Source organism: Garra rufa, chromosome 4 (assembly GCF_049309525.1).
Source record: "Garra rufa chromosome 4, GarRuf1.0, whole genome shotgun sequence".
Taxonomy (NCBI): Eukaryota; Metazoa; Chordata; class Actinopteri; order Cypriniformes; family Cyprinidae; genus Garra; species Garra rufa.
The window spans coordinates 42842402-42856849 of NC_133364.1; the positions used below are offsets into that span (position 1 = coordinate 42842402).

The 14448-nt window shown below is 45.4% G+C and overlaps 1 protein-coding gene across 1 annotated transcript in view; it reads left to right on the forward strand.

The window, feature by feature from the left end:
- LOC141334052 (uncharacterized) overlaps positions 1-14448 on the forward strand; it is an 82489-nt gene that overhangs the window by 14388 nt on the left and 53653 nt on the right. Inside the window, exons 4-5 of the mRNA XM_073839206.1 lie at positions 13946-13953; positions 13996-14363. Coding sequence (XP_073695307.1) covers positions 13946-13953; positions 13996-14363 — 376 coding nt within the window. The remainder of the gene's footprint in view (positions 1-13945; positions 13954-13995; positions 14364-14448) is intronic.

A 14448-nucleotide genomic window follows, 5' to 3' on the forward strand; every position in this document is an offset into this window, starting at 1 on the left:
AAAACTGAAACTTCATAATTATTGTGTTGCTATTTTGATTTAAACATTCAGTGTGATGAAATAAATAATATGGCTTATTATATACTGATCACAGAGTTTGATGCAGTTACTAAAACTTTAGAGATTCAGTAACAAACAAACATTAAGAGGATTAAATGTTTTCTACCATGTCAATTTGTGTGTACAAAGAAAAATAGGTATATACAATCAATTTAAATTTCAAGCATTTTTAACCAAGGTTTTACTACACTAACCATAGTTTAACAATGGTTCTTGCAATAAAACTGGCAAATATCTTTTTTTTGCCGTTGTAACAGCTTTAATGTAAGGCTGGACAATATATCGAATGATATTGTGAGGCGCGTTTAGTCAATGAAGCCGGTGCTTTGATTAGTAGTAAATCTCCATCACGTGCGTTCCGCTCAGGTTCCGCTGGAGCGGCAATACACAATATCGTTCGATATATTGTCCAGCCCAACTTTAATGGTTTAATGTTTTGAAAAAAGTCCTAGATTTAGCTGGATGTCATGATTCCATCTCTGGATAACAAAGTAATTTGGTCTGGTCTTTTGTCTGTGTGGTGACTGCAGTGGTGATGGTGGTCACTTACACTATCTTAAAGGGTTACGAAACCCCAGACAACTTTTTCTGAGATTTTAGCAGAAGTGTTTGTGTTGCATATCATAGAAAGCAATGTTGGCATCTGTTAATATAAATTGTTAGAGAGAACTGGTTAATTTTGAGCTTTTCTGTGCTATTGTCATTTTCCGGGTTTAAAGGAACCGTATGTAGGATTGTAGCCAAAACTGGTACTGCAATCACTTTCAAAATACTGTAGAACGGTGTATCCCCTCCCGCTCCCCCCTGACTCGAGGTTCCCAGCTAAGCTGCAGGAGTAGGCTGCTACAAGGAGCTTCCAATGGCAAGGGATGAGTCCTACACAGAAATTTGTTTTTCTTCTGTTAATTATGTTTATGCTTCACAAGAGATGTTTTGCGAAGTAATTATGTATCGCAAAAATTTACAGTTGGCGATTAGCCAAATATTTCGCAAAGATGTACTGTAATACCACATTTCAGTCGGAACATAGATTGTTTTCATACCCTGCTAGTGGTGCGATATAAAGCATTTTATGAACGCATTTAGCACTGCCGACCGTGGAAAATCCACTGTGTACGGAAGCAAAGTTAGCCAAACATAGATGAATCTTACTTGTCCAGGAGAAAATCAGCAACGTTGGCGTCAATCTTCAAATTCTTCTCCGTTTTCAGCCGTCTCCATCTTTCAAAGGCATCTCCTATACCAATCCTTGTTTTATTTCGGACTTTGTCACAACGTATTTCGGATTCATAACGAGGTCTTTCAGGTTTGTAACGTTATACATGTTTTATCCGACACCGTTCATAGCTGTAACTAGAGCAGACAGAGCTGGCAACCCGTCTCACAAAACTCTACTGATTTCGTGATTGGTAGATAGCTGGAGGGTGGAGCCTCAGACCAAAACACAAAATGACAACAATAACATCAGTTGAGGGCTGCAACTCTCACTTTTAAATGACAATATCCTGGCCGGACCACTGTTGTCAGTGATATAAGTATTTGAAATGAACATGATTTCTTAATGTCTAGTGACATGTCAGGGCCATTTTATGATTAACTGACATACATTTCTTACATACGGTTCCTTTAAAATTGTGCTACATTGTCCTGACGTCACCGTTTGTGACGCGGCGATGGACTATAGTATATCGATGACGCCTCGGTGTCTCATTAATATTCATTATGCTGCGTGTTCTTATCCTATGAGAAGTCGATTCGCTTAATTATTCACGACAGCGTGTGCTGATTTGCGTATGGAACATTCATGGATGAAAGAGAGTGTATGAGTCCGGTACACGCAATTCATTCACAAAGTAAGTGTAAGCGGTTTTTCCTTGATGCAACCCATCAAAGGGCTTATATAAACACGGCAAAAGAAGCCTTAACAGTTATTGGTGGTTCAACAGTGTGTTCATATATAGGTTTTCGATGCATAGTGCAAAAGGATGTGCATTTATTTGTGTTTTAAACTCAAAATTGTGGTTAGAGTATCCAGCGCTGAAACGGGGGTGTCGTTACCCTTTAATGGTTACTTTTTAACATTATAATCACACTTTAGCAAAAATTATATGCTGCCAGTTTTAATAAAGATAATCTGGGGAAATGTAAATCACATTTTATTAACATTTAGAACAGGGGTGCCCAACCCTGTTCCTGGAGATCTACTATTCAACAAAGTTCAGCTCCGACCCTAATTAAACACAGCTGAACCAGCTAATTAATCTCTTAGGTAGCCCTTGATAATTACAGACAGCTGTGTTGGAGCAGGGCTGGAACAAAAGTCTGCAGGTAGGTAGATCGCCAGGAACAGGGTTGAGCAGCCCTGAATTAGAATTAATTTGATCTTTTACAGTAATGGAAAATGTAATATTGATCAACAAATTCTTGAGTCGATTCAAGAGTTTGAAATTTTCCGAAATTCATTCCAGTCCTCTCCTGTAATGTGAATACCAAGATACTGGAGTTTTAAGAATATCACAAATGCTCTGTAATTTATCATGAATGGAACACACCTTACAGTTGCTTAGATAGCTATACTACTTGAAAAAGCTCAACTGTACTAATAGTTTTGGAGTTTAACAGCTTTGGAATTCATGCCTTCAGTACCTCCTATACCTTATTATTTAGATTAGTTTTCTAATGTAAAATGCTAAGTGTTAGCGCACAAGACTTTTATTTTGTTTTGGCGATATGACGTCATAAGGCTGCACCGCTCCTGTGTGTTTGATTCGGCTGAAGAAAGGCATGTACTTTTAATCGTTTAAAGTGTTTAAACAAACAGCTCATAATTACTCATCTACTGACATTAATGAAGGTCGTTTTGTGTGAGTAAAGCACATCTGCACAAGCAACAGAAAATGTGCGTTTGTATTCGCCCCCTAATCAGTTTATCAGAAAGACGAATTTAGTCACTGGAGAAACGTTTTTTTTTTTTTTTTCGAAACACGAGTCAACTGAATCAATATCACAAATAATTCACTGTTTTGAATCACGGCACACTGACGACATCTGCTGCTCAAAACACTGGAAATGCAGCGAGAACAACTAACATGAGCAAGACAACTATTACAAACCAGCTGCAAATATTTCCTGATAAAACTTTCGTGAGTAAAGCGCATCCTCATATTAATAATAGGTAACGTGCGTCTCATTTCGCTCCTTATATCTTGAACCAGTAACTTACATCGTTTAAGTACGGGAAGAACTGAGAGAAACTGATAATCCGAATCATCTGAACCGAATCATTCGTAAAATTATTCAGTGATTCGAAGCTCTCGAATCAGCGCACGCTGACTACAAACTAGAACAAACACAAACATGTGCCATTACAACTGCAAATGTTTTAATTAATAAACATGTAATCTATTTAATATATATAAAGTATATACATCATAAATACCTAATATTATCGTTTATATATAATTTAATCAGAACATTTAACTCCATGATTTATTACTCTGACTGACTCCATTACCAGTGCACTCACTACTGTTCTAAGGAGCTGATTGGGACACACTTAGAGATTAAGTTTTCATGTATGCTTTTAATATTTGTGAATTATTTTCATCTTAAACAGGACAAAGTGTCCAAACACACAGAAAAACTCCTGCTGAAGCAACTGTGACATCGTGACACACTATTAAAAATATGGCATTTATTAAAGAGGAGACTGAAGACCTTAAGATTGAAGAAACATTCACAGTCAAACATGAAGATACTGAGGAACAAACAGGTTGGTTTTCATTCACACTCATTTGATCCAAAAATGAATTATATTTATAATGAATGTCATAAAATGTTACTGTAATTTTTTTTGCACAAACTGAGGTAGATGCAATCTTGTTGGTGGTTTTACCCTTGGTAGTTCGGCTTGAATCAACAGAGTTAGCTGAGGTGCATGGTGTCTTGTTAAGTGATGAAGCGGTGTAGCCTGGCAAAGCTCACAAACAGCATTTGTTTATCTAATTTATTACACCCTGACTTCTTTTTAAAACCGAATTGCACCCACATATCAGCTCTGAAAGCAAGAGGAGCTTTTATGTTTCCTGCGATTCTTGCTCCCACTTTTGAGACATTGGCTGTATGTATATGAAGGGCAACTGTTATCTTTAAAACAGTGGAAGCGGAGGTTGTTTGACACAAATGAACTTATTTGATGAAATGTTACTGTTTTGTTTTTTTTTAAATCCATTTAAAACATGATTTATTTAAGAAAGTAGACTTCGAGTTGCAGAACTCATTGGCCCGGTTTCACAGACAGGGTTTAGACTAAGCCAAGATTAGGCCAAAGTTGAATTAGGACATTTAAGCAATTTTCATAAATGTGATTAGAATAAAAACATTACTGGTGTGCATCTTGAGACAAAACAAAGGCACTAATATATTTTAGGATCAATCAGTGCAATTTTATTTTAGTTGAAACAACTCAGATTTACATTTTAGTCTAGGACTAGGCTTAAGCCTTGTCTGTGAAACCGGGGGATTGAGTTTATGCTGAATTTAAGTAATTAACAGCTCTAGTTCTAGTTCTAAAGTAGTTTGTCACTTTTTATTATTTATGGATGGATTATATGCCATGTCTTTTTCATTTGTATGTTTAATTTTACGCTTTTCCCAAATGCCTATTCATATCAATAGGCCTATGAAATGGTGCATAAACTTTTTTTGCAAACTTAAAAGGAAGAGTTGGCAAATAAGTCAGTGATTGCACTGGTTCTGATAGTGTTATTCACTCGGTCCACGTGAGCAATGATGTACATCCCTGTCCACAAGACGAAGGGAAGGGAGTAAACTAGTTGAATGCTGTACTAGAATATCCTTGGTTTAGCAAAGAAAAAACACTATTCTGTTGGCTTATATTGACAGGCTAGAAATTACTATTATAAAGTTTTAAATAGGTTTTTAAAGTATTTATCTTAAATGCATTGATTCGCTTCAGGAGGCCTTTATCTACCCCCTAGAGCTGTGTGGCACACTTATGATGGCTAGATGTGCTATATTGAACTTCAATTTGATTAATAATAATAATATAATGCTTTGTTTAAAGGCATCTTTCAAAACAGTCAAGGACATCATACAGTTGAGTGCTAATCATAAAAATCAAGACCACAATACAACAGCTGTTTAACATTACATAATTTAAATTTATAATAATTTAGCTTATTTAAACAAGTGTTAAGATATGATTTAAATGTAGTCAGACTGTCACTGTCATATAGATTGTGGAGAGAAATCCAAAGATGAGGAGCAGCATAGCTAAATGCCCAGGCCCCTATAGTGACTAATCCAACAGAAGGTACAACAAGGGAAAGAGGATCTAAGAGTGCGCTTCGGGGTGCAAATATAAAGCAAGTCCAGGGCTCTCAAGTTTTGGAAAAAGTTTGGAGTGAGATTTTATCTGTTAGGAGAGGAGCCACTCAAATATTTGCAGCAGCGGCCCCTCGGCCCCACGCAATTCTCTCCAGTTTTTGGTAAAAGTTCAACTATCTATTGTTCATAATTAACCAGCACAAAATAAAAAAATATAACAACTGGTAGATCTGATAAGTCAAATTCATAAAAATAAAATGTTTTAAATATTTCAAAAATGCATGTGTATCAAAAGTAAAAAAATAAATTTGGCCCCAAACGAGCAAACTAAACAGCAGAGCTCAATGCACATACTGTAAACATAGAGGAGGATTGCAGAACTTGCTCATAGCATGTATGTCAATCTGTGTGTGTGTTTGTGAAAGAGAGAGGGTACATATTTCAGCTTACTAATGTCATTTTATACTTCAAGTGTTTATTGCAGACTTTGATGCCTTGATGACAGTGGTAGGGGCTTGAACTTAGCTAGAGTAATTAGTTACATGTAATTGAATTAAAAACGACATTTAACTAATCTGTTACAGTTACTGAGAAATTACAAATATAGTTAAATTACAGTTACTTTTAAAAATGTTTACAATTACAAAGTGGGTTACATGTAAATATTTTGATTGATTTATTTCCCAAATCGCATTGACTGCTTTAAAATAAGAGACACCACTGTTTCAGGAGTTAAACAGAGGTGCTAAAGATTTTGCGGTGGCTGTGTTTTAAAATTAAACTATTATAATCTTAATTCAAGTGATGAAGGATTTTGTAAAATTGACAGTAATTAGTGTTGAGTGCTACTGTAAGGTAAACCTGCCTGCTTAAAAAGTTTTTAAAAGGATTAACAGTTGAAAACATTCCTTAGAAATGTTGTAATCAAATGTAATGTTACATTACCTCTAAAGCAATTGAAATAGTAACACTACATTTAAATTACATTATAAATAGGGAAATTTAATCTGTAGCCTATTACAGCCTATTTCCAAAATAACCTTCCCAACAATGTTGATACATTTGTGTTTTGAAATATATAAAACTATTTATTTGGATGAATTTGTCTGTCTTTTTAACAGATTTACCAATTATCTTGTCTTTTCCTTAATTTCAGGCCCACAATGAGTTAAAGCTGTTGAAGAACTAATAGTTCCCTTCCGGGAACTCGAGCCGCGTCAGGAACGCTATGGGGAACGCCATTGGCGGGCCGCACTCTGAACTATGTCTAACAACCAATGAAATGACGGGAGTGACGTCACAGGCGCGGTGACGTCATCGACCGGGAAGTATAAAACGCGTGCGTTTGAAGCCGGCGGCAGCTTTTGTCATTCAGCGAGAGCGCTCTGTGTCTGTGTCTGTCTCGGTCATACTGCTGTTTTTTCGTGCCAGTTTGCACGGCTTTTATTTGAGTAGTATGACCTTTAAAATGCAACCATGGGGGAAAGAAGTGTTACGAAACTAGGCGGTACAAGCAGCCACATAGATAGTGTGTTCCTCCCTGCCAATGCTTCATTGTTGGTGGGGATACACACAGTCTATGTGTGGTCTGCTTGAGTGTAGAGCACGCACAGTCAGCCCTCGAAAAGGCTGCCTGTCCACAGTGTGAGCGTAAAAATCTCCACTGCGGGTGCTCCACAGAAGGCTCTCTTCGAGGAGGGAGCCTTCGCCAGCGTTTCTCGCGGGTCTGGCCCCGCTTCCGCTGAGGCGGAGCGGTTGCTGCACTCGCTGAGATCGCGGCTCGATCTATTAGAGGGACCGGAGACGGGTGTTTTAAAAATACCCTATCTCCTCTCCTATCTGGTGGATCTGTAAACCTTTTGTCTGGATGAGGAAGCCCGCAATGCGGTTACTTCCCTCCAGGAAAGGTTTCCAACGCTTTCCATATCTTCCTCTGAGGAGGTTGATGTGAAGTGCGTTGTCAAAAGTATTCAACCGCCCCCCCCTAATCGCCTCAGTATATGAGCTGGTGGTTGTGCTGACTGTGCATTAGCTAAATAAGCAAACATGAGCCGCAGAAAAGCAAACGTTTTGCTTCCTGCGGACTAAGTCAGCACTTCCAAACGGAGCTTTCTGTCCTTCCCGATCTACATTGAGTTTTAGATCTAGGAAAAACTAGAAAGTAAAGATGACGCCGCGGGTTGAACAGACGCTATCAGCCTCTGTTCCCCGGTCTAGGCATCATTTTTGAAGGCTCCATCTTTGCTCTTCAGGCCGCCTAATAAAACTAAAAATCAGGTTTGATGAGCAAATGAACACGTGTTGGGGTTCCTGACGGGAAAGATTTAAACCCCAGCCGTGTACCAGCTCTCCACATCAGAGGCGCAGAAACAGAGCGTTGCCACCCGCGTTCCTCCGGCTATGCCTAGAGGACCCGGAAAGCAACGCTCTAAGTCGGGGGCCTCCAAGAAAAAGAAGAGGTTCAACCTGAGGGTCGTCCTCCAATCTAGGAAGTCCTCGGCTAAACGGCTCAGGGCCGTTGAGGGCAGCCCCTCGCGAGGGGGTTTGCACCGTACCTCCGGGTGCGGGTTTCAGACCCCTTCGTGGCCCTCAGGAGATGAGTCAGCTAACCCTGCCAGTGATACAGGGCGTGGCGATCTCCCGCGAACATCCTCTAGCTGTCCCGCCCGGAAACGTAGCGGCCCTGGAGAGTTCGCAGCCCCCGCGGGGGACTTCCGAGGAGCTAGTTCAGGAGCTTCCTGCCAGCTTGCTGTTACAGGTCTCCGAGTTAGTTCCTCGAGTAAATCCAGACACCAGTCTCGAGAGGCTGGTACCCTAGTAAACTCTCTGGCAGCGTGGAAACTACTGCCAAATGTTTCAAGTAGGTCCTGCGTACTGTAGAGAAAGGTTACACTATTCAGTTCGGCGCTAAGCCGACACCTTTCAGCGGGGTAAACCCCGAGCAGGGTCTGGAACAGGAAGTCAGTACAGGAAGTTTCTCAGGCTCGTTTTCGGGGGCAAAGCTCACCAATACAGAGTACTTCCTTTCGGCCTAGCTCTCACCCGAACTTTCACGAAGTGTGTGGATGCTGCTCTGGCTCCTCCGTGATTCCAGGACATCCGCATACTCGACTGGTCGATTCTGGCCAGCTCAGAATAATTAGCGGCTCAACATCGAGGTGTTGTTCTCGCTCTCATGAAAGAATTGGGGTTGAGACTCAACACCAAGAAGGTTGTGATTCTAAAAACCACTTATCTAGGTGTAGTCTATGATTCGACCACGATGCAGGCACGAATGTCACCTGCTCGGTTCGAGTCGATCCTTACTGCAGTAAATGCGGTCAAGCTAGGCCCGTCACCCACTGTCTACAGTCCCAAGTACTGTTAGGTCTTATGGCAGCCGCTTCCAACGTACTCCTTTTGGACTGCTGCTTATGAGACCACTTCAGTGGTGGCTCAAACCAGGCGGTTCTCCCCGAGGGGAAACCCGTTTCGCAAGATCAAGGTCACGCGGCCCTGCCTACGTGCCTTGGCCATGTGGAAGAAACCCTGGTTTCTCTCTCAGGGTCCGGTTCTGGGAGCTCCTCGTCGCCGCGTCATGCTAGCGACGGACGCATCCCTCACCGGATGGGGAGGCGGTCATGAGTGGCCGCTCAACCCAAGGCCTGCGGAGCAATCCCATCTCTCCTGGCACACAAATCGCCTAGAGATGCTAGCCGTGTTCCACGCCCTGAAGTGTTTCCTTCCAGAAGGTATCCGCTCACGCCCCTTATATAAGCTGGCGTACCGGATTCTCCTATGGTCTTAAGGAAAGACTTCTCTCCCTGAGAGAGCAGTCCAGTATCTCTGGACGTGGGAGCAGACGTCCTGCCAGGCAGGGGCTGAGGCCCGGGGAATGGATGCTTCACCCAGAGGTGGTGAAGCAGATCTGGAGAACATTTGGCCAGGCACAGGTGGACCTGTTTGCGACTCAAGAGACATCGCACTGTCCCCTCTGGTACTCTCTAGTTCCTCCAGCTCCACTGGGGCTGGATGCCATGGCACAGACGTGGCCGAGGCTGCGTCTGTACGCCTTTCCCCTGATCGCTCTGCTCCCGGGAGTTCTGGAACGGGTCCGTCGGTTTCAAGTGCGGCTGCTACTAATAGCCCCGTACTGGCCGGCACGAGTATGGCTCTCGGACCTGGTATCTCTCCTAGACGGCTCTCCGTGGGAGATTCCCGTCAGGAGGGACCTCCTGTCTCAGGCTGGGGGCGCAATATGCCACCCCCACCCAGAGAAGTGGAGGTTATGGGTGTGGCCCCTGAAGGGGCACATCTCATAGGAGCGGGTCTCTCAACCGAGGTTGCTGAGACCCTTCTCCAATCCAGAGCTCCCTCTACGAGGAAACTGTATGGCCTTAAGTGGAACTTATTAGCGAGATGGTGCCACGAGCACCACCTGGACCCAGTCAACTGCCCGGTCGGTACAGTTCTGGAGTTCCTACAGTCTCGCCTTTCCGCAGGGCTAGCTCACTCCACCCTGAGGGTTACGTGGCGGCTATAAACGCCTTCCACGCCCCTCTAGGTGGCCTCTCAGTGGGCAAGTACCCCCTGGTCACACGTTTCCTCCACGGTCGGGAGATCGAGGCTTCATCAGGAAGTAATGAAGCATAGAGACTCAGAAGTTGGGACCTCTGATGACTCGATAGATATCGCAAGGTTCTCTCTGGTTCTCCTTAGTGCCTCCAGGTCCGCCCGGACTGGACGCCATAGTACAGACGTGGCTGAGGCTGCGTCTGTACACATTCTCCCGATCACTGTGCACCCTGGAGTTCTGGAAAGAGCATGCCGGCATCGTCACGGCTAGTCCAACCATGGCCTTGGACCTTCCCTCTCAAGCTGGGGGCGCGGCCTGCCACCCCCACATGGAGAGGTGGAAAGTTATGAGTATGGCCCCTGGGGGGGGCGCAACTCATAGACTCGGGTCTCTCAACCGAGGTTGTTGAGACCCTGCTCCTATCCAGAGCTCCCTTCACGAGGAAACCTTAAGTGGAACCTGTTTGCTTCATGGTGTCACGAACACCATCTAGACCAAGTTACTGCCCGTTGGTACAGTACTGAGTCCTCGCAAACCCACAAAACCAGCTCACTCCATCCTGAGGGTGTTCGTGGCGGCTTATTGGCCTACCACGCCCCTCGTGGTGGCTCGTCGGTATGGTTTCCTCGGTGGTGCACTCAGGTTGAGACCCTGAGGGGTCTCAAGCCTCTCTTACCTCCATTCCTGGAGTGCGACCAATGGGAAGTATATCTGTCCAGTATGCGCACTGGGCACATACAAAGAAAGCATGTGGCACGTTCAGAGCTATCAGTAGATGGATCACAGATGCCATTCCTACTACTTCCAAGTCCTCTGGTCTCCCAGCTCCATGGGGAGCCAAGACTTACTCCTTCTGAGGCTGCCTGCCTCCAAAAGCTCTGACAGCAGGTGTCCCCCTCCAGGACATCTGCAATGCTGCGGGTTGGTCCTCGCCCCTGACAATTGGTCCTCGCCCCTGACATCCGTCAGGTACTATGAGCTTGACCTCAGAGCCGCTCCAGGCTCGGCTGTACTCTCGGCCTAGTGCGCTAGGCCTAGAGGGTCAGCCACCTCCCTAGCCAGGAGGAGACTTCTCAAGGCGCATTCTTTCTGCGGAAAGAAGAGAAGTCGTTTTCGCCACGACGCTCCTCGTGTGCCCGAGGGCCGAGGAGTGTCCCTGCATCCTCGCGAGCCTGAGGGCCGAGGAGCAGACCTAAAAGCCTCTTGTCCGTGTAATGCTAGACAAAGGCTCATACTCTCGCGTCCCGGTATGCTTACCAGGCCGAGCTTCCGGTCCCTCTTGTTCTGGTTACCCCCAGACAAAGGACTAAGACTCCTCGTGAGCCCGAGGGCCGAGGAGTACCTCTCGCACTGGCTGGCGAACCAGGCAGAGGTCACGGTTCTCGTGTGCCTGAGGGCCGAGAACTGCACAGCCCTCTTGTCTGCGGAATGCTAGACAATGGCTTAATTCTCCTCGTGTTCTGACGCAGGATGCTATCAGACCGAGTGTACTCCGGTCCCTCTGGTTTCTGGCTTTCCCCAGACCAAGGACTAAGACTCCTCGTCTGCCTTCACAGAAGGCCGAGGAGTGCCTCATGCACTGGCTGGCTACCAGGCGGAGGCACCTACTGTCTTCCCCGTGAGCCCGAGGGCCGGGGATTGCAGTGCCCTCTTGTCCGCGTAATGCTAGACAATGGCTTATTCCCTCGCGTCCTGGCGGAGCTCCAGGCCGAGCCTTGGATCCCTCTTGTTCTGGCTGAACCCCCAGACAAAGGATCACCCTCTCCTCGTGTGCCCGAGGGCCGAGGAGCCTTGAGGTCAAGCTCACCGTCCTCGTGGGTCTGCGGACCGAGGACTTCCCACACCATCTGTCCGCCGAGTGCTAGACAGTGGTCATTCGGTCCCTCTTGTTCTGGCTAACTCCCAGACAAAGGACTAAGACTCTGCGTGTGCCTGAGGGCCGTGGAGTACCTCTCGTTCTGGCTGGCGACCAGACAGAGGAAGACCTCCATTCCTCGTGTGCCTGCGGGCCGAGGAGCACTCTTGGGGTCGAGTGCACTGTCCTCGTGGGTCTGCGGACCGAGGACTACCTAACACCATCTGTCCGCCGAGTGCTAGACAGTGGTCGTTGCAGTCCCTCTTGTTCTGGCCACTCCCAGACAAAGGACTAAGACTCCTCGTGTGCCCGAGGGCCGAGGAGCACCTCTCGCTCTGGTTGGAGACCAGACAGAGGTAGAACCCCATTCCCCGTGTGCCTGCGGGCCGGGGAGCACTCTTGAGGTCGAGTGCATTGTCCTCCTGGACCAAGGACTACCTACACCATCTGTCCGCCGAGTGCTAGACAGTGGTCATTCGGTTCCTCTTGTTCTGGCTAACCCCCAGACAAAGGACTAAGACTCTGCGTGTGCCTGAGGGCCGTGGAGTACCTCTCGTTCTGGCTGGCGACCAGACAGAGGAAGACTACCATTCCTCGTGTGCCCGAGGGCCGAGGACTACAGGGCCTTCTTGTCCGCGTAATGCTAGACAAGGGCTCTCTCTTTTTCCACCCTGGTTGAGCAGACACTCGCAGGGCTCGGAAATTATGGGGGCGTTGGTAGTCTCGTTCCCCATAGCGTTCCTGACGCGGCTCGAGTTCCCGGAAGGGAACGTCTCGGGTTACGTATGTAACCTTAGTTCCCTGAGGGAACGAGACGCCGCGTCTCGGACCATAATTCCCGCACCCTGCGGCGCTCGCTTCATTCCTAAAAGAGCTGCCGCCGGCTTCAAACGCACGCGTTTTATACTTCCCGGTCGATGACGTCACCGCGCCTGTGACGTCACTCCCGTGATTTCATTGGTTGTTAGACATAGTTCAGAGTGCGGCCCGCCAATGGCGTTCCCCATAGCGTTCCTGACGCGGCGTCTCGTTCCCTCAGGGAACTAAGGTTACATACGTAACCCGAGACGTTTTGCACAAATTTGGCTATAATCCCCAACATCAGTTCTCACTATCTTTGATCACAGGCAAGTGATTTTGTCTAGTAATCGTAAAATGGAATAAATAAAAAAATAAATAAAAATAAATATGTAAAACCCTGCTGCATTTATTTAGTTTCTAGTAAATACATATGGCAACGGTCGCTCCGAGACCGCAACGCGACCACCTCCTCAACTGTACTAAACTCTTCCACTGCGAGAGAAAGCGGTAGCCCCGCAACGATTCCACCGCTGGCCTTGTCCCGTGTGTGCGCGTCTACGTTGCCTAGTGACGAACGTGATTGTAGCGGGATCACGTAATATACCAGAAATCAGCAAATTCAAATTTTTGGGCTGGTAGGTGCCATTTAACTCTCAAGACAGCTATGAGCTTGGCAGAGTACTTCTCTCTGCAAAGCCTGCACCTCGTCCATTTACACCATATAGCGGGACAAGTTATCCCTTACTTTTCAGCGTGAGAAATACAAGGTGTGGCGTGAGAGCGTGTGAACTGGTTGAAATGCGTGTGTCTCACGGTGAATGCTTGAGACTTGAGAGCCCTGCAAGTCAGAGAGATATTAAGGTGCAAGATTATGAAGAGCTTTAAAAGTGAGAAGCAGAACCTTGTACTCTACTCAATATTTAACGGGAAGCCAGTTCAGTTAAACCGGAGATGCTCGGTTTTGAAGAAATAAAAATAATATTCAGTGCTTGTTTTTCTGAGGTCACTCAGCCCCCCACATGCTCTAAATTTACCCCAAGTAGCCGGGGTTGTTTGTGCTTCGTTTGTGCTGCTTTGGTTATTAAAATATTAGATATCTATTTATAGAGATTGAACTTTTTTGAGTTAGTACAAGACATGACATATCCTGCTGCCAACATCAATTTCCCCCATAGTTATCTAGACCTTATGCACTCTATCACCTTTTTCCTCCAGTGCGATGCCCCTGGGTAAAGGACAGATGCTTTACGTGTCTAAATGTTTAGTTGTCAATTGCTTTGTGCCATTAAACTGGAGTTGATTTGCATTTGTCTCTTTAGCCTTAGATCTGATGGTGCTTAAAAAGGAGAGAGAAGTACTAATCAAAATGGAAGAGAAAGTCCATATGGGGCTTCACTCTGGAGAGAAGCCTCACACCTGCCAACACTGCGGGAAGCGTTTTTCTGAGACCCGCGATCTTAAGAGACACATAAGAATACACACTGGAGAGAAACCTTACGCGTGCCTTCAGTGTGGAAACAGTTTTAACCGAAAAGGAACTCTTAACAGGCACATGAGAATTCACACTGGAGAGAAACCTTTCACATGCCAACAATGTGGAAAAATGTTCAACCGAAAAGGAACTCTTAACAAGCACATGAGAGTTCACACTGGAGAGAAACCTTTCATTTGCCAACAGTGTGGAAATAGATTTATTCTTAAGAGAAACCTTAAAGTGCACATTAGAGTTCACACTGGAGAGAAGCCTCACACCTGCCAACACTGTGGAAAGCGTTTTTCTGAGACCCGCGATCTTAAGAGACACATAAGAATACACACTGGAGAGAAG